This window comes from Miscanthus floridulus, chromosome 12 (genome assembly GCF_019320115.1).
Source record: "Miscanthus floridulus cultivar M001 chromosome 12, ASM1932011v1, whole genome shotgun sequence".
Taxonomy (NCBI): Eukaryota; Viridiplantae; Streptophyta; class Magnoliopsida; order Poales; family Poaceae; genus Miscanthus; species Miscanthus floridulus.
Window position 1 is genome coordinate 70227741 of NC_089591.1, and position 27737 is coordinate 70255477.

The 27737-nt window shown below is 43.4% G+C and overlaps 1 protein-coding gene and 2 pseudogenes across 1 annotated transcript; 1 reads left to right on the forward strand and 2 right to left on the reverse strand.

The window, feature by feature from the left end:
- The first annotated feature begins 112 nt into the window (after window positions 1-112).
- On the forward strand, window positions 113-2888 carry LOC136497311 (thylakoid lumenal 29 kDa protein, chloroplastic-like). Its single transcript, XM_066493106.1, has 11 exons — window positions 113-328; window positions 418-534; window positions 763-847; window positions 943-977; window positions 1071-1136; window positions 1216-1255; window positions 1422-1547; window positions 1666-1772; window positions 1989-2126; window positions 2246-2380; window positions 2476-2888. Exons 1-11 carry the CDS (start codon window positions 233-235, stop codon window positions 2584-2586), a joined length of 1056 nt encoding a protein of 351 aa, XP_066349203.1. The 5' UTR covers window positions 113-232; the 3' UTR covers window positions 2587-2888.
- Window positions 2889-3613: 725 nt separating this feature from the next.
- Window positions 3614-10134, reverse strand: LOC136497313 (uncharacterized; annotated as a pseudogene).
- Window positions 10135-11214: 1080 nt separating this feature from the next.
- On the reverse strand, window positions 11215-14477 carry LOC136497759 (maltose excess protein 1-like, chloroplastic; annotated as a pseudogene).
- Between the last annotated feature and the right edge of the window lie 13260 nt (window positions 14478-27737).

Below are 27737 nucleotides of genomic sequence, written 5' to 3' on the forward strand. Positions count from 1 at the left end.
ATTGCCACTGACAGGCATATGCATGCCGTCACCATCACATTCTGGTAGAGATAACGGTATGCAGGCAATCGGGACGCGGAGGGGGGCAACCCGCGATCTGCAACGTGTGGCGCAGGCAGGTGATCCAGGATTCGCTGCCTTATCCTCGCGTGCTACTGCCGTACCAGCAGCCCTGCGAGCCTCCATTGAGGGCGCTCAACCAGCCAAGCGAGCGTCAGAGGCGAGCAGAGAAATGGCGGGAGCGAACTTCCTCTCCACCGCGCCGCTAGTCGCCCGAGGCGTCGCTGCCTGCTCTTCCATTTCAACTCCGACACGGAGGCACCCGCACGTACAACGCCCCCTGAACTTACTGATTCGCCTGTGCAGATTCCATTTCAGCCTCGACGGAATCGCGTGATACTTGATTTGCCTGCGCAGATTCGGGTGTGCTGCCGGGCTCACGGTGAAGGCTCGGAGGCCGCTGCCCATGAAGAGCGTCTTCGATTCCGTCGGAGAGATTTCATCGGCACCTGCGTCGGGACAGCCATTGGTTTGGTACGTGGTAGTGCTACCATCCTGACAAAAGATCAATGCCCTTGTGCATTAGCGCCACAGAAGTAAACAAATGTAGCATGATGGGAGAGCACCAAGTTGTTGCCCCAGCGAACTTTTGATCGCAACTGCATCTAGTTAGTGTGGTTATACTGTTTTCAGAGGAAAGACACCTTTTGTTTCAGTTCAGAGGTGATAAGCTGAACTTCGTTTATTGATGTCTTGGGTTAGGAATTGATCGACGGCTCTACGAGATTCTTTGGAGTGGCTACTGCAGCTGATCTCATTGAGCGTAGACAACGGTCGGAGTTCCAATGTAGGTCATCTCATATTGTTACTTCCATTGGGCCCCTTGAATGCTATGCTTCATTCTCACCATCGAAATTGAAGTCTTTTGACTGTTTTTTGCAGCAAAAATCAAAGATACCCTCTACGTAGCCATAAAGGTGAGACGCCTTAGTTCGATGTACTCAGTGTTTTTCTTTCACCTATCTATCGCTTCTGTTGCCTGAAACAGTGAACCTGATAATCTTTTGAAGGCTAAGCCAGAGCTCGTTCCATCATTGTTGACCTTGGCACTGAATGATGCCATCACATATGACAAGGTCTGGTCTCTGAATGGCTTTATATCATTAGCATTTGGGTCCTTCTTTTGGTTTTTAGAGTTGGTTTATTCTTCTACAGGCCACAAAAACTGGAGGTGCAAATGGATCTATCAGGCTAGGTAGCATTTTCTTTTTCCTTCTCTTCTTCAGTTCTTCAGTTTGTTTTTTGTTTTGAGAGAAGAAAATGCTAAGCTGAAGATAATCTAACAAGTAACAAGTTTCTCGACCTTGATAATCCGTTACGTTGCTCCACCATTTGATACTTATTTTTCAAATAAAGCCCAGAAACAAGCAGACCTGAAAACAGTGGGCTCTCTGCTGCATTGGATTTGCTGACTGAAGCCAAAAAGGAGATAGATTCCTTTTCCAAGGGAGGTCCCATTTCATTTGCAGATCTGATCCAGTTTGCAGGTTCGACAATTTCCAGTGCACTTTTACTACCATTATGAAACTTCTTGATCTTTACTGACAAGCTCTTCCGTACATCGGCTAGTTTTAAATTAAGAATTTTGTTTTTTTCTTGAAACAGCACAATCAGCACTGAAGAGATCTTTTCTTGACGCGGCCATTGCCAAATGTGGTGGAAATGAAGAGAAGGGAAGAACCCTATACTCTGCATATGGTTCAAATGGGCAGGTATGCACTGTGCCACATTGCTCCTTATGCCACATGATGCTGCATATGTTCAGTATATACTCTGTACAAGCTGCTCCTTATCTAACGTGTTAAATTATTTTTCTCTCTACGATTGTTTTGGCTATTTCTAGCCTACCCCAAACTTGCTTGGGACTAAAAGGCTTTGTTGTTGTTGTTGTTTGTTTGTTTGTTTGTTTTGACTATTTGCCATCACAGTGGGGTCTGTTCGATAGAACATTCGGGAGAGCAGATGCACAGGAAGCAGATCCAGAGGGAAGAGTGCCTGAGTGGAGCAAAGCTTCTGTGCAGGAGATGAAGGATAGGTTCGTCGCTGTTGGGTTGGGTCCTCGCCAGGTCACTACCACATCCTTATTAGATTGCTGAAATAATCTGTCTTAACTCATTATTGCCATGAGAGAGAGCAAAAACCATGAACCAGTCTCACGTTTAACAGAAGATGGCTCCTTTTGCAGCTTGCTGTTATGTCAGCATTCCTTGGACCTGACCAGGCTGCTACCGAGGAACGACTGATAGTTGATCCGGATTGCCGTCCATGGGTGGAGAAGTACCAGCGGAGCCGCGAGACTGTCTCCCGGACTGACTATGAAGTAAGATTAAGATTCATTGATCCGTATGTGCTGGCATTGCTCGGTATATCTTCCAGTATTTATTCTAACTTGTGCTTATTTGTTCTTTATGACAGGTTGACCTGATAACCACACTCACAAAGCTGAGCTCCATTGGCCAGAACATAAACTATGAAGCCTACACATACCCTAAGCAAAAGATTGACCTGGGCAAATTGAAACTGTAAGAGATGCTTGCCGGGCACCTGCATCAATCATATCCAGGATTCAGGAGCTCATGATATGGTAGGCTCTGGCTGCTAAAGAGTGATTTTATTCGGCACTGACGTTCATGTATTGGCTGCTCATAAGCTGTCAGAGATTCTTCCCACGGCAATTAGGATGGTCCCTGTACATGGTTAAATTGGTTCTCCGATTTTGTTTTGTGTGAGCCAAACGCTTGTGAGAAGTGCGGTGTTGTGTAAATCCCTTCACGTACGTGAGATGATTGAAGAATCAATTGAAACAAAGTGAAAGTGATATGACTGAACTCATGTTTCTGATCAGAAGCAGCACAGCACACAGCAGGCGTCAGGCGCCCTTCCGCCTGCCGCTCCCGGCTCGGCATTTTCACGTTGGCCCGGCTGTCTAGGATGATGTACACCGTGTAAAATGCATGGTCCGCACGACCTCCTGATCGATCGTTGCCATGATGCCCATCACAAACAAGCGCCTTTACCGGCCTCAGAGCGTCGCCGTGGAGCGGCGGGGCAGCCTGAGCCCTGAGGTCCTCACGGCCATTTCTGCCTCAAACACTCGCAGTCTCGCACCACTGTCGCGAATGAGAACCACATGATCGTCAAACATACGGAACAATTAGAGAGTGGTTGGTTGGTTCTTTAGTCAGATACTAATAAGGAGCATTAAATATAGATTAATTATAAAACCAATTACATAAATAGAGGCTAATTTACGAAACACACGGAACCAATAGGGTTTAGGTTTTTACCTAAATTAAGTATAATAAATTAATTGATAATTATAAACCAATTATATATAAGAGGCTAATTTGCGAAACATTTTTAAGCCTAATTAATCTATCATTAGCACATGTTTACTAGTATCACCTACGTTGTCAAATCATGAAACTAATTAGGCTTAAAAGATTCGTCTCGCAAATTAGTCAGCAAGTTGTGCAATTAGTTTCGTAATTAGTCTATATTTAATACTCCATGTGTCCAAACATTCGATGTGACAGGAATTTTAGAGAAGCTAAAGAACCAAACAGGGCTTTAGTTGCACGACGAAGCAAAAACCCTTGGTCAAGTACAGTACAGTGGCTCTAAAATCTTCTTTTGAAGTCTAGTACAGCTGACATCTTTTGCAACAGGTTCCCAAACAAACCAAGCCGAGGTCTCTGCATCCTAGACATCAGCCACTGGTAATCCTCCAGCGCCTTACCTGACAGGGGTTCCAAAAACTCGCATCTCTCCAGGATCTCGGGCGGAGGCACTCCCCGGACAAGGTTCGTGTCCAGCTTCGGCTTCCTCTTGTTCTTATCTTGAGGGACCTCTGGCACAGGGTTCTCGAGGTACAGTGGAGATGCTCCGGGGATGACGTCTTGGCGGAAGGGTAGGCTCCTAGCACTCTGCAGGCAGAAGTCGAACCACTGGTGGATGAGTGGAGATGGGCCTCTGGTTCGGCTACCGATTTGGTCAGTCTGAAATCTTGTCGCGCATGGTATTGCCTGCAATGTATAAAACCATAACAATCAATAAGATAGTTTGAAACTACGATGCAGTACACATGAGAAAACCATAACATACCCATAGATCAGCCCATAGGCTGCTGCCTGACTTGGGTACAATCACCGTGACATTAGACATTCGCTTTGCAGCAGGTATCACATCGCTGCTCCAACCCACTGCAACCCATACATCTCCAACACTAAATGATTTCAGATAGTTCATGCTGTCGAATAGTTGGACCTACCAAAGACAGCCAATATCAAATCCAGCGCAATAAATCATAGCAGAATTTAGGATGGCCCATATATATCAAGAAAGAGGCAAAAATGATGTGCCGTATCTGGTGCAAACCTGCTTCTGTAGTTGTGTAAAGCTATTTAGGACTGCTTCTCTACCACCATTGACATCTATTTCCATATCAACTGTGTTATATGATGATCCCAGATGCTTCAGAACTGCACCAATCACCTCTCTAGGAGAATCGACCATTGAAATCCTCCCAGCAAGCTCGGGCCTCCACAAATCCTCCCAATCCTACAAATAAAAAAATCAATATGCTTAACACCTATCAGGTTTATCACAGCAAAGATAGTCAGCATCAATAAGTACAAGCAAAAAGTATGTCTTAGTAGTCAGTACTATGCTTCACATTTTCATTTCACCTAGGAAAAGGGAAGCCCTATAAACATACCCTCGTAAGTTTAGGCTAATATTGCATATTTCTCAATGAAAATGTTCACCTGTATTGGCTTCAGATTATGTCTTTTGAACTTGTTTTTCTTGTAAGCAATGACCATGGTGCCCCATCTGTACGGAACTCCCCATATTGTACCATTAGGATCTGCTTCTCCATTCTGATTCCTGCACAAATGAACCTGATAGACTATAATGAAAATGCAAAGTACACAGAGGAACATTTTCACAGCCAAGTTATAAATGTTATGCTACAAAAAATATCTTATGAGATCAGAGATATTGTGTAGTGGCTGGCGACTGCTGACTGACAAAACCCAAGACTAGAAAAAGTGCATGACTGAAGCAAATAATGAGCGATAGACTACTTTATTACTTCCCCCCATCTCCATGAAAATGTTTCTTTTGCATTCTCTTTCTAAATAAAAGCAATTCAACAACCTCTAGACACTTTGCTATTTTTTGTTTCTTCTATGCTGTGCCCCTTGCAAAAGAAACCCAATTCGCATCAAGAAATAAGCCATCTTTTCCAACCTCTCCCTATTCCTATGTCTTTGTGTGGTCCTACTCCTAGCTACCTCCAAATGTTTGCACACACTAACTCGACAGCTAACTCCATTTAGCTATGCCTACTGCACGAAAGAGTTGAAGAGCGTAAGGCTATGCAGGCAATGATAGAAGATTCTAATTCTTGAGAACAATTCTAAAATGACTTACAAGCAGAATTGATGGATCATTGAAGATTAATAATATGCGAGCATCCAGTAGAGAATAAAAACTCAAACAGGTCTCATAATAGGTTGCGTTTCTTACAAGTTTATACAATCTAATCAAATTCAACAAGTAAATTATTTACCAAGGCAATGCAAGATCACAAACTTGTGCCGAAGTATACAAAAGTGATAACCATTGTCAAGGAAAAGTAAAGGTTTCACTTCTCACCTTCCATCTGTCACTCAGGCTACGAAACCAATCCTGTTCTTCTGCATTCTTGACAGGCTCTAGCAATCCCTTACGAATGGCATAGCCAAGCCAAGAGTCCCCAAGGGAAACCACATCAGCTGCCATTGCGGATTTCGGCTGAACTTGACCCTTGTCCATACATTGTGACATCTCAGAGAAGATCCCATCAAGATTAGCACGGAGCTCGGCATTGAATTTGATCCTCTTCCCTTGAGCTTCAACGAAATCCTACAGACACAAAAAGAACATCTCACTAAATTTCACACCATCCACCATTCATTTTTCTTTCAAGAAAATTCCGGGGTCAGAGCCCCTGGCCATACACCATTCATTCATGCTTCCATGCTCACACAAATTTATGCAATCATGTTATGTTATGGTTTAACTACTAATCTGACAAATGGGGATGCTTTGTTTATGTGGATGAAGGCGACCAGACCTTAATCCAAGACGGAGGGAAGGAACCGCGGAGCGCGACGACCCGGAGGGGCACCGAGAGCGCGTAGGTCTTAGTCTTCCACTTCTGCAGCGCAGCCTCCCACTCCTTGTCCTCCTCCTCCTGCGTCGCCTCAACCACCGCAGCGGCCCCCGGAGGGGGCGGGAGCGCGAGGACTCGGGCACGGTTGGGGAAGAGAAAAAGGAGCGAGCACACGGCCAGCTGGAACACCAGCGCTGCCACCGCGTTCGGCACCCGCTCCCAGCCGCTACGGCCTGGCGCGTCGGCTTGGCTGCCCGATGGACGCCTCGAAGGCACTGCGGCGAGCTGCTTCGGCTTGCGAGGGTGTACGCGGAGTCGGAGGCGGGAGGTGGGCAGGTAGTGGGTAGGGTGGTTGGGGATGAGGCTAGGGAGGCGAGGGTGGTGGGGCTGGGCGAGGAGGAGATGGAGCGGCTGGCCCTCCATTGCCGCTGCGGCGCTGCCCGGTTCCCCCGGAACGTTCCCTCTCGGAGTCGCCGTCCGGGCAGTGCCCTTCTGCGGCCGATGGGTTGTTCGCTTGTTCTCACACAAGGCCGGTTGCCAGCTGAAAGCATTTTTGCTAAAACATGTGAATATATTACATGAACTTTTTTCTTTGAGGCCACATGGATTTATTTTGAACAAGCAGATTTATCTTTGAGCAAATATATTACATGAACTTTTTTTTCTTTGAGGCCACATGAACTTATTTTTGAACAAGCAGATTACATGAACTTCTGTCCATTGCTGACAGAGAGCCCAATTATCTCTCAAGCATATTAGCATTGACCTGTAGACCTACCTGACAGTATGATACTTACAAGTTACAACCACAATTAAACATAAAATTAGCTTTACTCCGCCAAATAACTGGAAAAGGAGCCCTAGGAACCTAATAGAAATGCTGCAAGAAACATTTTTCTTTGAACAGTCACATGTCAACATATGTAGGAGCTACAAAGAATTGATTAAACAAAGTGAGAAAACAATGTCCACTACTGCAGCTATACCCTGACGTCTCTGTTCGCTTGAGCTTATAAGCCAGAATCAGCCCTACTTTTTCAGCCATGGAATAGTGTTTTTCTCTCACAACAAATCAGCCCTACATATCAGCCGCAACAGCAATAAGTCCTGCCGAACAGAGCCTCAAGATTATCCTGCTATAGATCTTCCTGTAGGAGTTTGTTCAACAGAGTGGTCAGGAGCGCATCCCTTTTCTCAGCTCGTGCTTCTTCTCTTATCCTTCTTTGCTCCTCCCGTTTCATCCACGAGTGTTCCAGCAACAACCTCTCCTGCTCCAGCTTGTGCATTGTCTGCCGCCATTGTTGTTCGAAAACAACCCGCTCCTGGGCGCGTCTCTCCATCATCTCCCGCCACCGGACATCAATGTGCTGTTGCTGCACCAGGAAGTCCTGCAGCAGTTCATGGATGCTTGAAATTCCTGCTCTTGACTTCTCAGGCATTCTTTGATATTGCTGTTTCTTGTCGTCAGCTTTCCTCTTTCTGCTGTGCATCGGCTTCTCATCATCACTTTCTTCACCACCATCATCCTCGTCATCAGACTCCCCAGATGACCGGTCACCACCAGGTCGCTTCAGTTTTCTTTTGACAGAAGTTCCAGATTCAGACTCAAGGAGTTGCCGCTGCATATTTCTAGCACGCTCTGTGAAGACGGCATGCAGCTCTTCAAAGAAGGGACAGTGCCTACCATTTTCTGGATCAGAAGTTTCTTTCCCCTGATGAAATGAAAGGATGCATAAAATTATGAGCTCGTGCCTATAATAAACTAAAGAATGGAGGTACTAACTAATCATTGAAATCACAAAGCAAACAAGAAGGTGGACAGACCACAAGACAAAGATGGACCAACTATGTGTACAAACAATAAACAATCAGCCAGTCCCTGTAAGTAGGAACTGGGTTTTCTTAAGCATAAAAGAAAAACTTCTAATACAAAGCTTGAAATTGGACCCACCGCCCAACCAACCCAACAGCAGAGTCAATCTAAACCTAACATGGAACTTCCAATTTTTCATCCCCTCCTGATGAAAAAAATATAATTGTCTATTTCCTGACATCCTCGTTGAGACAAAATACAAAGTCTTTATAAATATTGCAGCAGAAGACCAATAACACATGACTACTGTGGTCTGCAGGAACATCACCAATAATGCACAGGTTTTGCGCATTTTTCTCTCAATAAACCTAATCAGCGCATTCATGCTCTCACGCACCTAACAGGTAGTATCATAATTTTAACACCCCTCCTTTTTGCCAGCTATAATTTTTCTTTAATTGTTTGGATCGTTAAAATGTCACATTCTGAGCCAGTTCAAGTGCAATTTCTCAGACAAATTAACAAATGTGAAGAAAGCCTTCTTTAGTGTTCACAATGACTCCATGCTCTCAAAAAGTGAAAATCTTAAACTTTAACTGAACCACCAATTCTGGATGATACCCTTGAGATTCCACATTGACTTTTCATGCATCATAGACTCATAGTCAACAAAGATAATGATATATGGATTCCCCTTTATATCACTACTAGTAATAATTCACTGTCCTAGATATCTGTTTAGTTATCCTAGCTTCTTAAAAACATTTGTGCCATGTTTTTATTTCAGAACAAAACGAAGTGGAATACACCTTCTTTTTCATGCCAAAAATATACAAAATATAGTAACAAAATCAAGCCTTGCATCTATGCGAATTTTGTGAAGAAAACTTGAAAACAGAAACAACAATTGTACTAAGAAAGTTTTAGAAATCCCCTGTGCTGTAAATTAATTAGTACAAGATAAAAAAATATATTATCTATAGATCTTAGTATTACTAGGTATCCATCTACTTCAAAATGTGTAATTGAAAGCATCACGTTCCATCATGTGTAGCACAAATGTACAATGCAAGGATAAAGTCTGCAAAATCAGTTGTCTATAGCTATCATGAACATATAGAGGAAAGACACTCAACCTTGAATTGGAAGAAATGAACAATTTCTAATCAGCAACAACGGAAGGCAGCAGAGTTTCACGATTGAATAATCCCTTCTTTTTGTAACAAAAGGCAGGGGCTTGTACATTCATTCAAATTAGAAGGAATATGCGAACAACATTGCCTTGAACATCATTTCATTCAACACAAAGATTCTTCAATATCCTTTACTTATGGAAATGGTTGCACAAATAATGCAGCAAATGTGAACATGGGGGTTGTGGACATACTCCTAACAACCCAAAATGGAGATATCTAGATAGAGGAGCAATTTGGGGACGCTAACCTAAGATGAAGTCACAGGCCAGCAATGCATATCATTTTGCCATCAACAATAGTACGGTACAGCAGAGCATCGATGCCTGGTGGTCCAGAACAGACCGGTCAATCTAGAGTTACGGAGAATAGGCTAGAAAGTTATCTGGAGAAACCGGGAATAAGGGTTGTGTTACCTTGTAGCGGTTGACTAGGTTCTTCCACTTGCACTTGCACTGCTCGGCGGTTCGTCGGTAGCCCCGCTCCCGGAGCCGCGCGGCGACGGCCTCCCACATCGTCTTGGCGCTGCGGCGCGCCGCGACGGTCTCCCTCTCCATCTCCCCGCGCGCCACGATCAGCTCCCGCGTCTCCTGCGCGCCCCACTGCGGCACCCTCTCATCCCTTCCTCCCGCTCCCGCGCCGCCCGCCTCCATCATCTCGCCGCCCCTCCTGCCCTCGTCTCCTCAGCGCGACTTGCCCAACGGTAGCAATCCCTTAACGACAGGCTGTAAACCGCGGCGAGGCAGCGGCAGGGGACTGCAGGCTGCAGGCTACCCCGCTTTCTTGCCTCGATTTGCTTGCTCGCCTCGCTTTTCTTCTTGCTTCTCGCCGCTGCCTGCCATTACTTTTCTGCCCATTCACACTGCTCGGTCTCAGAGAACGGGGCCTGCCGCGTTCACACTAGCTGTCTCCCTGCGCCTGCATCCATTTCGATTTCTTTTCTTCTCTTTTTTAGGGAGAAAAAATGGAAAATTTACGTTGTCCATTAATGCAAGTGGGCTTTTAGCTGGACTGGACCGTACCGGGCCCTGTGCAGCCTACCGACTTGCTTCACCAAGGACGTGATTTTTTTTTTCTTCGGTGTGGATGGAGAGCAGGTGCAGGATGGTGAGATACATGCTCAAATCAGTCTTGTTTGGTTGTTTTTGTTGTTGACTCAGTATGAGATGACATCTTGTTTGGTTGCATGTATGGATGTGAGTTTTGAATATACGACACATGGGTCCTGGGCCATGCGTCGCACCATACCATCCCGACTCGCATGGGAAGCCCGATTTTTACGTACGTTGCGAGCCTGCACCAGGGGACTCAAATGCACGGTCTGGTACATCGATTTCGTTCGACACATAGAACCAAACACAGAGAGTGCATGACATGGTGTCAGATGACGCTTTGGACGACTCAATCAGAGCTACCAATCACGCCCCAAGAGCAGCTGTTGGAATGGACTTCCCTGTCAAAACAAGCAGTCCAGTGCACTAATGCACAGGGCTCTGTTCGGCTGCTCTAATAAGCCAGCTTATTAGCCATGGTAGTATTTTTCTCTCCTAACAAATCAACCAATCAACTGTATAAATCAGCAGTTGTTGGAAGATCATCCAAGGACAATGGGTACAACTTTGCACGACACCAAGGGCTGAAATTTGATCGGTTTCAAAAAAACGGACAATATAAATTTGTTCTTACATCAGACTAGGGCTAGCTTGCTACCGTACCCACCCTGCCTGATGAAGCTGGTCATCACGCGGTGGCTTCTGTTGAGAGGCACATGGCGCTTTCTACAGGCTGGGGAAGTTGGAGCTTCCACTCCAAGGTCATGGCAATGTTTATAGCCTTCAGCTGACCAGTAAGTTCCACGTTTTCACCTCAAAATGCCAAGACTGAAGCACCGTTCTTCAGACCAAATGAGAGCAACTGAAACACCGTTCTTGACAGTCACCATGAATTATTGCAGGAAAGCTTCCTACCCAGGAACAGTTAGCTGCTTCAAGTGCAAGAGAAACAAAGTTGCCGACGGCTCATCAGGCCTCGTTTAGTTCGACGAAATTTGAGAATTTGGCTATGGTGGTATTTTCGTTTTTATTTGGTAATTAGTGTTCAATCATGGACTAATTAGGCTCAAAACGTTCGTTTCGTGATTTCCAACCAAACTGTGTAATTAGTTTTTTTTCGTCTACATTTAATGCTCCATGCACGTATCGCAAGATTCGATGTGATGGCTACTGTAACACTTTTTAGGAAAAATTTTTGGAACTAAACATGGCCTCACTTCCCAAAAAAATAGCTCCTTCAAAGAAGTCAAGGGCAAGCTGTTGCCATAGGCAATGGTATCTCTCCCATAGAGTAAATCCTAGCAAGCAACAAAAAAGTGGCATGTACAGTCAGAAAGACAATCTAGCACACTTGCAGCGCAACAAAAAAATTCAGTTCTGTATTAGTTCTGAAACGCTGTGCTCTTCACAAAAATGCTGCAACTCTGAAATGCTTGTGCTCTTCACAAAATTGCCAAAATGAAATGTTGCTAAAGACATTTATATTCGGAAAGAAACAAACTAGATATTGCAATGAGAGAAGACCTAGCCATAGAAGCAGACCAGCTGATGTTGCAAAGTAAAATTCTCGGCTGATGCTATTAAAGCTGGAACAAAAAAAAATAAAGGGTTAACTGACTTGTATGAGCATACAGGATAAATACAAAAGTAAGGGATATCACAGCTATGAGAAATACATTACCAGTACATGCATGTCAGGTTACCCCAACCCTGTAGGACACATGCCCAAGCAGAACCAGTGAACCTAGATTCATGAAAATAACTATGATTAAGGGATGACAGGAATTGTAATACAGCAGATAAAAATGGCATTGGTTTGACTATATTATTGAGTATGAATAAATACATCTTTTATTATGCAACAAAAATAAATTCAAACTTCCATGAAAGTAAGGTATTCAATCAGCATCAGTTTATGAAATAATGGGCATCTTATTCTGTTTGTCATGCCCTTTCATGATTAGTTAGTGAACATGATTTAGAAGGAGGTTTCCTGTAAAGCTTCATGCACGGAAATGCCTAGGGAAGTGATATTTTCCTATGATCTCATCCCATCTACAATAGGCATTTCCAGTAGGAGTTAGATACTTCCCATCATGATTTCTCAAACAGTTGGTCTTGAATCACAAAAAGGAATCAGGCAAAATGGAATAAAAAATCCAATACCACATAAAATCACGGATGAATACAGCACGAGGAAGCATAAGTCCATTTCCAAGCATTGCAAGCAACATGCTGAAAGCTGACAACCCTTTGATGTTGCTTGGGTTAAGGTAATTCGTCCACTGCAGAACCCAACAAACAAATTGAATTTTAGTGCATCAGCATTATGTGATCATAAGTTTGCACTGGTACAAGTGTGAAAAGCTTGAATACCATCTGTGCCACTGGCATACACATGAAGAGAAGCGTGGCTGTCCAACCAGATAATGACCCAACAAATTTAACCCCTGCATCAGAAAGCTTGCCCATCCTTGCCTGAAACCAAAAAGGAAAAAGTAATCAAAAGCTACCATAAGCTAGGAATGAGGGCATTAAATGAAGGAACCATTCGATGTGAATACAACCTACTTTTAGTGCTCGACTGATAAGTTGGTAAGTATGCCCTAAAATAGAAATATATCAGCACAAATGGAAAAGATAAAGTAGACTTTCCATGTTTTGTGTTCTCATATTGATAATCTCTTGCATGTCTTATTAAACAAGTTCTCTTACCAGCAACCAAAGCTATTTATAATGTGCGCAAATCAAACAAACAGACTGAAATTACATCCTATGCATAATTAAATGAGAGTTCATAAAGAAAAACACTATGTATAATTAAATCCAACTAAACATGAACTTAAACCCCCCAAGCACTTAAAATAAGAATAGCATCCTATTACATAACCGGACTTCATTATTGCTCACACGATTACTTAGAACAATATCTCTCCTAATACGTAGGCTGCTTTAGAACCTGACATCAAGCATGGTCAACTAATTTGGTACAAGCAAATGATAAAAGGTTGCTTCAGTCACCTTTGAGTCATAAAGACAATACATTTTTTAGCTTTCCAGTTTTACTTGAGGCATTCAGATGATATCACAGTTCATAAACAGAAATTGCTTAATGCAAGATAATATAATGCGTCGTACCATCGCAACAGCTGCAACAGCCAAAGAACCACAGATTATGCCAGGCAGTACGCTATTGGGGATGAAGGGAACAAATGTTGACCACATGACCTGCATTTCAAATGACCGAACACAGATAGTCAGAAGAGAAAGAATCAAATGACATCAGCTGATCAGCACTGTACAAAACAACAGAAGGAGCTGAATTTGTAAGATGGCAAAGGAAAAACAGTCATTTTCACCTGAGGGAGCACGGCAAGGCCGCCTACTGTGATGAAATCCTCCCACAGCAGCCAGAGGGTTCCAGGGAGCCAGCCAACGTAATTGAGGAAGTTCAGGATGAGCCCTGCGGCCACAACAACTGAAGTGGCCACGAACTGCGGCACCGGCATGGATTCCGCCATGGCGAGCTGCACGAGGACCGCATAGGTGGAGATGACGCCAAGAGTCTGCACGATTACCGCCTCCGTCTCCCTCTTCTTGGCGAAATAGGAGAGGAGCGAGAGGTTGCCCAGCAGCCCAGTGAGCATTCCCTGAAGCGTGCGATCAAATCCGTCAAAACGAGCGTCACAGCAGACACAGAGGAGGTGGAATCTGAGACGCGAATTGGGGGCCGTACGAGCCACGGCACGGCGAAGAGCGCGGTCTTCTTGCCGGCGAGGAGGTTGCGGGTGTTGAGGACGATCTGCGGGAGCTGGAGCAGGAGGAAGGGGATGTTGGCCGCGCCGGCGAACTTGGCCGTCACGGAGTCCCACTCCTGGTACTTCTTCGGGTCCTGCGCGGCAACCAAAGCCAAGCAGTCCGAGGCAAGGCAATCGATCGATCAATCAATCACGCGACATCCCGCCGCCAATGCCGGGAGAGAATAGAGACCGAAGGTACCTTGAGAACAGGCTTGGAGGTGGTGGTCGCGGCGGCTGGGGGCGGGCCATGCCGGCTCCGCTGGTGGTACGACGCGGGCGCCTTGGACCCGAGGGGTTTTAGGAGGAGGAGGGCGCGGGGCGCGGCCGCGTTGGGGGAGCCTCCGGCGAGAGCGCGGCGGGTACGCCGGGGCGGAGGCTGGGCATCGACGGCGACGACATGGCCGGTGGCTGGGGGGGGGGGGGGGGGGGGGGGGGGGGGGGGGGGGGGGCGCAGAAGAACACACCCGCCCCCGCAGTGTTAGGCCAGTTTAGTTCAAAAATTTTGCAAAATTTATTGAATCTTTAGACGCATCCATGAGTATTGAATATAAATAAAAAATAAAATGAATTAGTTTAGACGAAATTCATAAGATGAATCTTTTAAACTTAATTAGACTATAATTGAACACTATTTACCAAATAACAACGAACACCCGCCCCCGCAGTGTTAGGCCAGTTTAGTTCAAAAATTTTGTAAAATTTATCGAATCTTTAGACGCATGCATGAGTATTGAATATAAATAAAAAATAAAACTAATTAGTTTAGACGAAATCCATGAGATGAATCTTTTAAACCTAATTAGACTATAATTGAACATTATTTACCAAATAACAACGAAAATACTACAGTGCTTATCTTACTAAAAATTTTGGAACTAAACTGGCCCTTAGAACACTCCGTCACCGGCACCCGTCACCTGTGTCGGGTCTTAAATTCATCCAGATCTGTCACCCGCATGCGTCACGCCTACCCATCGGCTGACCCGTCCCTACTTACGTACCGTTTCCACCTCGTTTTACAGAATTTTTCAAGATTTCTCATCACATTGAATCTTTGAACGTATGCATAAAGCATTAAATATAAATAAAAAATAAAATTAATTACACAGTGCCAGGGGCACAAACATATAACTTCTCTACACGTGCTGCTCGGTTAAAAGCTGGCTCATAAGGTAAAGCAACATTAAACATCTTGTATGTAGAATTTCATCTAGTTTTGCAATCTAGGGCTAACTTGTTACCAGTCAAAACATTTACATACTAAGTAATTTCTTCAAATTTTTCTACTCTTTTAGGTGTGGCTGCCCAAAAGGCTACACTATCATGGATCTTTACAATTGCAGGTTGTATCACATCTAATCCATCCTTCACAATCAAGTTTTGAATATGGGCACAACAACGCATATGCAAAAGTTTACCCTCTAACAATAATTTACCTTTGCCAATCTACCTCACAAGTTTAGGAATTAGAGCATCATTTGTGCTGCAGTTGTGAAAGGACCTTGATGTCGTCTAGGAGGCCTAGAGGGGGGTGAATAGGCCTGTAAAAATTTAACTTAAAACTTTGTTAGAACAGAGGGCGGCACTGCCGGCCTTATAGGGCAGCACTGTCGCTCTTCAAAAATAAAGCAGACAGCGTTGAGATTTCACAGATAGTAACCTGACCCTCTCAGTTGCTCAATCCTACAATAGAAAGACAAAATCTAGTTCGAAGACTAGATACCACAGAAATCTCACACAAGAGAGGATCAAGCTACCAAACCCTAATAATCAGCTAGCAAAGAGCTAAACCAGTAAGAATACAAAGTGAAGCACGCGAGACACAAAATTTATCCTATGATTCAGCTCACCACCAAGGCTTGCCTAAGTCCACGTTGTTGAGGCATCTACAAAAGGATTGGCTCGTCACCAAGGCTTGCCTTGCCCTCGTTCTCAAATCAAGAGAATAAACTCTTAAAGTGAGGGGTGATTTCTTAGCTGCAGGATAAAGTTACAAACCTCCCAAGGCTACCACACGAGTTGGTAAGCATAAGGGCGATGCCTAGCCGGCTAGGAGCAAGCTCCAAGAGTAACAAACCCTAGAACCACCGGTCAAACGTGAACCAAATGCTCTTAGACTTTGGGAATCAGTAGATCTGCTCTCCAATCGAGTTTTGCTACCTTTTTTCTCAAGTTTTGATGGTGAAAATCAAGGATTGCTTAAGGGATGAAAGAGCAATAATGGAGGAGAGAGAGGTGAGCTTTGGTCTATTTAGTTTCAAACTAAATCGTAGGAGAAGAAGGATCATGAGGATCACCATTATGGACTGGCCCAAATGGTATTTATACCTCTTGGGTCCCAACGGTCGTTTATGGGCGGCACTGTCGCCCTAGCCAAAATAGATAGAATCTAGAGATTTTTGGCTGGCTTCTTTGGCTGGGTAAGAGAATATAGATCTGTAGTTTTGAGCATCTGGTTGCACAGTTGACCAACTGTACTAGAATCCCTCTTTATAGTATGGTTTTTCCTAAACTCAAATTCAAAGCATAAAAGAATGTAAATGCCTTTGAGCTGGTTGCCACTTCATTTGGCAATTGAAAACTTTTATTATCAAATATGTTTTCCTCATCCTCATTATACCTTGATTATATGACTTGAACCATTTCCATACATATGAGTTCACCTTCATGGCTTTAAGTTACTTACACTAATGATTTGATCCTCAACACAATATAACTTCTCATAGCATGATTAGTACCTCGACTCAATACAAGTACTCTCTTCTTCACCTTAGCCATGGTACCTCGGTCGCCAAGCTGTCGCTTGCCCTTCACCTTCGCTTAGTACCTCGAAGCCCTTTCCTTGCTATCTTCACCCTATCAAGCCATACTTAAGTCATATTATATTAAGCATCCATTGAAAAACATTTCTTCAATATTTTGATCCTTGCTTGAATATTTTCTAGATATGAATATTGAGATCAATCAAGCTTTAGTTTGTCTCACATAGAGACATACATGGATCAACATCAATATAGTTAAGCTAATTCATGATTCCTTATTCCCTTCTTATTTTGGCTTGACATTCCAATTGATCTTTCATATATTCATCCATATAAGCAAACCAATATAGACACCGACTTATATCCACTATGCATTATCATTTACCAAGTATGTTTGCTTTCACATGATGCTATGATATCCCATAACATAGAAGTCATTTCATTGATTCCATTTACATTGTTGTCTTTTGCTTAATTTAGATTGCTTTCAAAAACTTCCAATACAACAATACATAGTTTGGCATTCACTTTAACACAATGTGGCATATCATCAAGTTTGCCTACTAGTTGAACCTTGTATATACTTGTTAATACACAACCCATAAGTATATACAATAGACTCAATTTCCTGTTCAACACTTAGCAAACTTATTAGACCTTTAATTGTATTGTCATTCAATTTACCAAAACCCACTAAAGGGCTAGATGCACTTACAAGTTGTCCAGAGTCATAGTCGTGATCTTCTCATCAAGGTTCCATTCAACCAAAGCTTCATATAACACCTCAAAAATAACCTCAGCAGTGTGTGGGGCAGGCACATATATGAACCTATATACATGAGAAAATGCAATCAGAAATTAATAACAGAAATGCAATCAGAAATTAATAACACAAATGACAATGCATTAGCAATAGTAATGGGTTTCTGATTACCTCATGATAATATTCCTAAGTGCCCAAGAGTCATCAATGAAATAGGCTGTAACAGCCATGTAACCTCTTTTTTTATTCTCGGAGGTCCACATGTGTGTAGTTATAGACACTCTAGACTTGGAGACTACCATGTACTGCAAGGCCTTCTTCTCTTCCATGTATGCATTTTCGGACCACCAATGAGTAATTTTATATTTGCGTGTCTGGCTCAGATGGTGTGTTTGGAGGACACAAGGATTTATACTAGTTTGGGCAGAACGTCCCTACGTCTAGTTCGCTACTGCTCATGTTACCAGCACTTGATTTACAATAGAGGTTACAAATAGGCGAGTGAGGGAAATGATCACAAGTCTCTGGTGGAAGGAGTGAATCGGGTGCCGAGAGGTCGCTTGCCGCTCAGTCATGTGTTTGTGTCGTGCTCTTGTGTTTAGTTGTCTCATGTCGATTGTCCCTCCCCTTATTGGGGTGCCCTGCTTCCCCTTTTATAGGTGAAGGCAAAGCGTGGATTATAGAGGAGAAAAAGGAAAAGAACAAGAGAGAAAAGAAGGCTTCCAAGGTTGCCAGGTCCATCTTCTCCTTCATATGGGTCATACTGATCCTATAGACGTAAACAGGGGGCGGCTCTATGTCGCGGTCCTGTTCGTCACTAGTGCCATGCGCAGGCGTCACCTACCAGTCACGGCGTTCCACTCCATCTCGGCGAATGTCGTGGTGAACTAACACGCCTGTCAGCGTCCGTACGAGGATTAGGCAGAATAGTACCGGCACACCCGACACTATTCTTGATGTGAATCACCGGGCATGGCCCGTGACAGCCATGGGTTACATCGAGGTGTGCCAGCCTCTTCCCTAGCATCAGAGTTTTGACCTAGGCCATATGCTTGGTCCTAGAGTGGTTGGTGGCGGTATGGGTCCCTGTCGGATGATACAGAGCCTACGGCCTTAAGGTTGGGCAAGACGGAGCCCATGACCTTAGGGTCGGGCGAGATGGAGCCCACACCCAAGGGGTGGACAAGGCAGACCCATAGTCTTAAGGTTGGGCGAGACAGAATGCACAACCTTGGGGTCAGGCGAGACGGAGCCCGCACCCAAGGGGTCAGACAAGGCATACCCACAGCCTTAAGGTCGGGCGAGACAAAGCCTGCGACCTTGGGGTCGGGCGAGATGGAGCTTGTGGCCTTAGGGTCGGACGAGACGGAGCCCATGGCCTTAGGATCAGGTGAGACCTTTTAATATGTCTTAAGCCATCTGGGGGAGTCAGTGTGGGTGCTAACCTCCTTGCTTTGGATATCCCTAATAACAATACCCGACAGTAGACCACGAGCCTACGGAGGAGTAGAATACTCCTTTGGAGGCTTTTCCTGATAGGAGGACTCTGAGGGCATTTGCCTTCTTTTTTAGCCTGTGGCGTGTCCTAGTAGGATAGCGATTCCCTTTTGTTATGATCGGTCTTCTTGGGGGTATCTAATCATAGGATTCGGGAGGTCGAAAAGATTTTTCTTGATTCCGGTCTCGTAGGATCCGATCGGTCCACCGCCGTACTATAATCGTGTGTTCAGTCTTCTTGTGAGTCCAACTTCCCTCGAGCCCCCGCGCGTAGCAAGGGTCCGGTCGAGGGTCGGTTCATCTTTGTGATCGCCATCCCTCAAGCATTTTTTTGATAAAACAAAGGGGCCAAGCCGTGCCACGTTTTTCCTCGATGGATGAAACATAGTGCTGCGGTGAGCTGTTAACAGGCTAGTCCGAGTGGGGCCCCGGCTTCCTGTTTATGGGGGCCTGACATGGGTCAGCTGGTGACCGACTCTAGATTCTCAGTGGTCAATCCATATAGTTTTTGGGTTCATTCAACCGGTAAAAGCTCTAGTTTGGTTTTGGTTAATTGATGAAACCCTAAGTGCTAACCTAGTTTATCAAGATGATTATGAGATAGGTAGCACTACTCCAAGTGATGAAGCAATGACGAAGATCATGACATTGGTGATGATCAAATGCTTGAACTTGGAAAAGAAGAAAGAGAAAAACAAAAGGCTCAAGGCAAAGATATAAACCATAGGAGCTATTTTATTTTGGTGATCAAGACACTTAGTGAGTGTGATCATATTTAGGATTGATAGTCGTACTATTAAGAGGGGTAAAACTCGTATTGGAATACAGTTATCAAAGTGCCACTAGATGCTCTAACTCATTGCATATGCATTTAGGATCTAGTGGAGAACTAACACCCTTGAAAATGTTTATGAAAAATATGCTAACACATGTGCACAAGGTGATACACTTGGTGGTTGGCACATTTGAGCAAGGGTGAAGAAGTTAGAGGTGAAACCAAGATGGGAAAGGTCCCACAGAGTGGATCGGACACTGAGGCTCAGCGTCCGGTCAGTAGTGGCAGTCAGCGTGCAGTGTCGGTCAGTCGACCGAATGCTAGCTCTGAAGGTGACCGGACGCTGGTGGTAGTGTCCGGTCCTATTATCGGACGAAGTAGTGTCGTTGGAGAGTGATCGGACGCTAGGGCTGTGTCCGATCACGTTCGACCAGACGTGTCCAGTCGGGGTCAGTACCTTACTATAAACGACCAGACACTGAGGGTCCAGCATCCGGTTAGTTAAAGCTGCTGTGTCTGGTCAGTTAATAGCCGTTGTGATCTGGCAGCTCAGGTTTAACTCAGAATGACACATGGCTCACATCGAGCGACCGGACGCTGGATCCAGCGTCCGGTCAACTAGATCGGAGCATTTGGTCACCTCAATCAATACCCAGTGAAGGGGTACAACAACTCTATTTAATGGGGGCTTCTATTTAAGCCCCATGGCCGGTTCTAGCTCACTATCTTGCACATTTTCATTAACATAGCAACCTTGTGAGCTTAGCCAAAGCACTCCCACTCATCTCCATCATTGATCCATTATCATTGTGAGATTGGAAGAGAATTCAAGTGCATTGCTTGAGTGATTGCATCTAGAGGCACTTGGCATTCGTGTTGCGCTGTGGATTTCGCTTATTTCTCTTGGTGGTTGCCACCACCTAGACGGTTGGAGCAGCGGTGGAGGATTGGCACGAGTTGGTGATTGTTCGTGGCTATCTCCGATGATTATAAGGGGAGTTGTACTTTTCCCGGCGGAGTGCCAAAAGGTAACTCTAGTAAATTGTTCGTGTCATTGAGTTACCTCACTTGTGGGTCGGTTCTTGCGGTGTGCAATCATGTGGACGAGGTTTGTGAAACACCTCTTAGCCGCCGAACCACCAAGTGTTGGTCGACACAACGGGGACTAGCGTGTTGGCAAGCATGTGAACCTTGGGAGAAAAATCGGTTGTCTCTTGTCATTTGCATTCTCCTGGTGATTGGCTTAATCTTCATCTTGTGATTGGCTCATCCCTCTACATGGCGGTATAACCATCCTACTCACTCATTTATATTCTTGCAAACTAGTTGTAGCAAGCTCTTTAGTGTAATTAGATTTGAAAGCTTGCTTAGTGGAGCTCTTAGTGGGTAGTATCATAGCAAGTTGTGTGTCTAGCAATCATTGCAACTAGAATTATTGGATAGGTGGCTTGCAACCCTCGTAGAGCTAGAGCAAGTTTGCATTATGCTATTTGTCTTACTAATCAAATTGCTCTAGTTGATTTGTAGAATTTTAAATAGGCTATTCACCCCCCCTCTAGCCATATTAGGACCTTTCAACCGGTAGTGGCAGTCAACGTGTAGTGTCAGTCAGTCGACCGAATGCTAGCTCTGAAGGTGACCAGACGCTGGTGGTAGTGTCCGGTCCTGTTGTCGAACGAAGTAGTGTCGCTGGAGAGTGATCGGACGCTAGGGCTGCGTCCGATCATGTTCGACCGGACGTGTCCGGTCGGGGTCGGTACCTTACTGTAAATGACCAGACACTGAGGGTCCAGCATCTGATCAGTTAAAGCTGCTATGTCTAGTCAGTTAATAGCCGTTGTGATCTGGCGGCTCAGGTTTAACTCAGAATGACACATGGCTTACATCGGGCGACCGAATGCTGGATCTAGCGTCCGGTCAACTAGACCAGAGCATCTGGTCACCCCAATCAGTACCCAGTGAAGGGGTACAACAGCTCTATTTTGTGGGGGCTTCTATTTAAGCCTCATGACCGGTTCTAGCTCACTATCTTGCACATTTTCATTAACATAGCAACCTTGTGAGCTTAGCCAAAGCACTCCCACTCATCTCCATCATTGATCCATCATCATTGTGAGATTGGGAGAGAATTCAAGTGCATTGCTTGAGTGATTGCATCTAGAGGCACTTGGCATTCGTGTTGCGCTATGGATTTCGTTTATTTCTCTTGGTGGTTGCCACCACCTAGACGGTTGGAGCAGTGGTGGAGGATTGGCATGAGTTGGTGATTTATTCGTGGCCATCTCTAGTGATTATAAGGGGAGTTGTACCTTTCCCGGCGGAGTACCAAAAGATAACTCTAGTAAGGGGAGTTGTACCTTGAGAGAAAAATTGGTTGTCTCTTGTCATTTGCATTCTCCTGGTGATTGGCTTAATCTTCATCTTGTGATTGGCTCATCCCTCTATACGGCGGTATAACCATCCTACTCACTCATTTATATTCTTGCAAACTAGTTGTAGTAAGCTCTTTAGTGTAATTAGATTTGAGAGCTTGCTTTGCTTTTTAAGTTTGCTTAGTGGTGCTCTTAGTGAGTAGTATTATAGCAAGTTGTGTCTAGCAATCATTGCAACTAGAATTGTTGGATAGGTGGCTTGCAACTCTCATAAAGCTAGAGCAAGTTTGTATTACGCTATTTGTCTTACTAATCAAATTGCTCTAGTTGATTTGTAGAATTTTAAATAGGCTATTCACCCCCCCCCTCTAGCCATATTAGGACCTTTCAAGCGGTATTAGAGCCGTGGTCACCATTTGATTGAAGGCTTAACAACCTCAGTGTCAAATTATGGCTCAAGTTGTGTTCAACCATGTGGGGGGCAAACCACCATTCTTTGATGGCATATCCTATGGATATTAGAAGAGAAAGATGAGAATATATCTTGGTTCAATAAATGATCAAGTATGGGAAGTGACCGAGAATGACTATGCTATCATCAATCCCGATGATCCCACCAACCAAGACAAGATCAACAAGCAATGTAACACAATGGCTCTCAACACCATATACAATGCTATTGATTCCAAAGTATTTGAGCAAATCAAAGATTATGAAAGAGCAAATGAGGTGTGGAGGAGATTAGAGGAAACATATGAGGGCACACCGGCGATGAAGAGTGCCAAGTTGTACATCCTCAAGGACAAGTTGATAAGTTTCAAGATGAAGGATGATAAAAGCATTCCAAAGATATTCCATCGATTATAAGACATTGTCAACGACTTGAAGGTATTGGAAGAGAAGATCAAGGATGATGATGTCTCTCATCGATTCTTGATGTGCTTACCTCCAAGATTTGAGATGTTGAGATTGCTCATAATAAGAGGAGGATTGAATGACATTACCCCCAACCAAGTACCAGGTAATGTCATGACACAAGAGACATACCGTGTGGAAAGGGAGGGGGGTGACAAGGATGACAAGAAGGAAGAAGAAGACAAGAAGAAGAAAAGTATAGCATTCAAGGCTAGCTCATCATCATCAAAGAACAAGGGCAAGTCCAAGAAAGAATCAAGTGATGATGATGATCTTAGTGATATTGATGATGAAGCTATGGCTCTCTTTGTGCGCAAGATGGGAAAAATCATGAAGAAGAAGGGCTATGGTGCAAGAAAGAGAAGAGATCACACTAAGAAGAAAGAGTATGTGAAAAGATGCTACAATTGCAAGAGCCCCAATTATGTAGTAGCAAATTATCCATATAATAGTGACAATGATGAGGATGAGAAGAAGAAGCACAAGGAGGATAAGAAAGAAAAGAAGGAGAAGAAGGAGAAGAGAATGACCTTCCAAAAGAAGAAGAAGAGCAGAGGCTATGTAGTCACATGGGATAGTGATGGCTCTTCGAATAGTGATAGCTCTAGTGATGATGACAAGAAATCTATCAAGAGAGCACTAGCAAGCATCGCCATCAACAACAAGCCCTCCATCTTCGACACTCCATCGACATGCCTCATGGCAAAACCTACCAAGGTAAAATATAATGTGAGTGATGATGATAAATGTGAAAGTGATGCTTGTAGGAGTGATGATGATGAGGAGGAGGAGGAGGAGTATTCTAAGGAGGAGCTCATGGACATGTGTGAGCAAGTGCATACTTACTTTGAGATGAAAAGAAAGGAGTGCAAGAAATTGAACAAGAAAGTCAAATTTCTTGAGTAATCCCTTGATGAGCTCAATGTCATGAGAGGCTAATGTAAGCCTATGAGAAGCTTGGCAAAGCTCACTCTAAGTTTGAAAAGGCTCACTCCTCTCTTATTGAGCAAGTCAAAATGGAGGAAGCCAAGAAGGAGCAAGTGATCATAACATGTGATGTGGGACTAACATGTGATCTTATTGATGAATCTTTTTATGAGTCCATCTTAGTTGCTTCCACTAACACTTCTTGTAGCACTACTACTTCCACTTCACCTTTGAGTAATGGTCTCACTTGTGATGCCTCACTTATGGTGGAAAATAAGAACCTCAAGAAGGAGGTAAATGAGCTCACTCGTGCCTTAGGCAATCCTATGGTGGAGAAGCCCACTTGCTAAAGTGCTTGGGTAGCCAAAGATTTTCTCTCAACAAAGAGGGATTAGGCTATACCCTAAGAAATGCAAGACAGCCTTTGTCACTCCCAAAGCTAGCTTTGTGAAGGGCAATAGTCAGTTTTGCAATAGATGCAAGCAAGTTGGGCACATAGAGCAAAATTACAAGACTAACAAGAACAAGCTACCTAATGTATCCTCAATCAAATTTGATTCTTGTTACATACTTTATAAGGGTGCCAATGGTGTGAAGGCTAAGTTCATTGGTACACCAATTGTGGGCCCAAAAAAGAAGGTCATTTGGGTACCAAAGACCTTGGTAACTAACCTACAAGGACCCAAGCAAGTTTAGGTACCTAAAAAGAATTGATTTTCTTTTATAGATCAATTATAAAGCTAGAGGAAGGCATTGGGTGCTTGATAGTGGGTGCACACAACATATGACCAGTGATCCAAGAATGTTCAATTCAATCAATAAAAATAAGAGCAATGGGATTGATAGTATCACATTTGGTGACAATGGCAAAGGCAAGGTCAAAGGGCTTGGTAAAATTGCAATATCTAATGACTTAAGCATTTTCAATGTGCTATTAGTAGAGAGCTTGAACTTCAACCTATTGCCGGTAGCTCAATTATATGATCTTGGTTTCAAGTGCATATTTGGTATGGATGATGTAGAGATTATAAGTGTAGATGGCTCTAACTTAATATTTAAAGGATTTAGATATGAGAATCTATACTTGGTTGATTTCAATGCTAGAGAAAGCTCAATTGTCAACATGTTTGATCACTAAGTCTAGCATGGGTTGGTTATGACTATAGAAGGCTTGGTCATGTTGGAATGAAATAATTAAACAAATTGATTAAGCATGACTTAGTTAGAGGCTTGAAAGATGTCACATTTGACAAGGATAAGCTATGTAGTGCATGTCAAGCTGGAAAGCAAGTTGGTAACACACATCCTAAGAAGAGCATGATGAGCACATCCAAGGTATTTGAGTTGATGCACATGGACTTGTTTGGACCAACCACATACACTAGCATTGGTGGAAATAAATATGGATTTATGATTGTGGATGATGTCACTAGATATACATGGGTTTTCTTTCTTGGTGACAGAGTGATGTATTTGCAACATTCAAATCTTTTGTCAAAGGGTATTCACAATGAGTTTGAAACAACAATCAAGAAAGTTAGAAGTGACAATGGAAGTGAGTTCAAGAACACTAGAATTGATGAGTTATGTGAATGAATTTGGAATTAGACATCAATTCTTCGGCCAAGTATACTCCTCAATCAAATAGGGCTAGTTGAAAGAAAGAATAGAACCTTGATTGATATAGCAAGATCAATGTTGAGTGAGTACAATATGAGTCATTCATTTTGGGCCAAAGCAATCAATACGGCTTGCTACTATAGCAATCGACTCTATTGTTACCCCATGATAGAAAAGACACCTTATGAGCTATTGAATAGAAAAAAGCCCAACATAGCATACTTTTGGGTCTTTGGTTGTAAATGCTACATATTGAACAAAGGCACTAGATTAAGCAAGTTTGAAAAGAAATGTGATGAAGGCTTCTTGCTTGGTTACTCCACTACTAGCAAGGCTTATAGAGTTTGTAATTTGACTAGTGGTACTCTTGAGGAGGTTCATGATGTAGAATTTGATGAAACAAATGGTTCCTAAGAGGAAGATGAGAATCTAGATGATATAAGAGGCACTCAATTGGTCAATGCAATGAAGAATATGGACATTGGTGAGTTAAGGCCTAGAGAGGTGATTGGTGTTGAAGATGACAAGAATCAAGTGCTCTCTAACTCAAATGTGCAAGCTAGTGGTTCTTATGATCAAATCCAAGCAAGCACTAATAATGGCAATATGCAAGATCAACAAATGGCTAGTTCATCATCTCAACCAATTGATCAATCCAATGCTAGCAATCAAGTACAAGTGCTTCAACCAACCAATATTGTAAGAGATCATCTATTGGACACTATCATTTCAAGAGGTGTGCAAACAAGATCAAGATTGGCTTCATTTTATAAGCATTTCTCATTTGTGTTATCCATTGAGCCTAAGAAGATAGATGAAGCTTTAAATGATGTTGATTGGGTCAATGCTATGCATGAAGAGCTAAACAACTTCACAAGAAATCAAGTATGGGAGTTAGTTGAGAGGCCTAAGGGTCATAATGTGATTGGAACCAAGTGGGTCTTTTGGAACAAGCAAGATTAAGATGGGATAGTGATAAGGAACACAGCAAGATTAGTGGCTCAAGGTTACACTCAAGTTGAAGGTCTTGAACTTTAGAGAAACATATGCCCCGGTTGCAAGATTAGAAGCAATTAGGATCTTGTTAGCTTATGCTTGTGCCCACAACATCAAGTTATACCAAATGGATGTGAAAAGTGCATTTCTCAATGGGTACATTAATGAGCTTGTGTATGTTGAGCAACCTCCTAGTTTTGAAGATGAAAAGAAACCCAACCATGTTTACAAGTTGAGAAAGGGTTTGTATGGATTAAAACAAGCACCTAGAGCATGGTATGAGAGATTGAGGGATTTCCTACTCTCTAAGGGATTCAAGATAAGAAAGGTTAACACCACTCTCTTCACCAAGAAGCTTGGAAAGGACTTGTTTGTAATACAAATCTATGTTGATGATATCATCTTTGGATCAACAAATCAAGAATTTTGTGAGGAGTTTGGCAAGATGATGGCAAGTGAGTTTGAGATGTCTATGATTGAAGAGCTTAGTTACTTCCTTGGTCTTCAAATCAAGCAAATAAAGAATGCCACATTTATGAGTCAAGGCAAGTATATCAAGGACATGCTCAAGAAGTTTGAAATGAAGGGGAGTAAAGCTATTAGTACACCAATAGGGACAAGTGGAAGCTTAGATAGTGATGCCAGTGGCAACATAGTGGATCAAAAGATGTATCGGTCTATGATTGGAAGCCTACTCTATGTGACCGCATCAAGACCGGATGTGATGTTTAGTGTAGCATGTGTGCTAGATTTCAAGCCTCACCAAGAGAAAGTCACTTGAAAGAAATAAAAAGAATATTGATGTACTTGAAGCATACACAAAATGTTGGATTATGGTATCCCAAAGGAGCAAGATTTGAGTTGATTGGATATTCGGACTCTGATTATACGGGATGCAAAGTTGAGAGAAAGAGAACATCGGGCACATGTCAACTATTGGGAAGATCACTTATATCTTGGTCATCAAAGAAGCAAAATAGTATAGCACTTTCAACCACCGAAGCGGAGTATATTTCGACCGGTAGTTGTTGT

Bases quoted from the DNA above. Each gene is read 5' to 3' on its own strand.
- LOC136497311 (XM_066493106.1), top strand. From the start codon at position 233: ATGGCGGGAGCGAACTTCCTCTCCACCGCGCCGCTAGTCGCCCGAGGC. The intron at 329-417 runs GTACAACGCCCC...TTGCCTGCGCAG, and splicing joins CGACACGGAGGCACCCGCAC to ATTCGGGTGTGCTGCCGGGC. The intron at 1,548-1,665 runs GTTCGACAATTT...TTCTTGAAACAG, and splicing joins AGATCTGATCCAGTTTGCAG to CACAATCAGCACTGAAGAGA.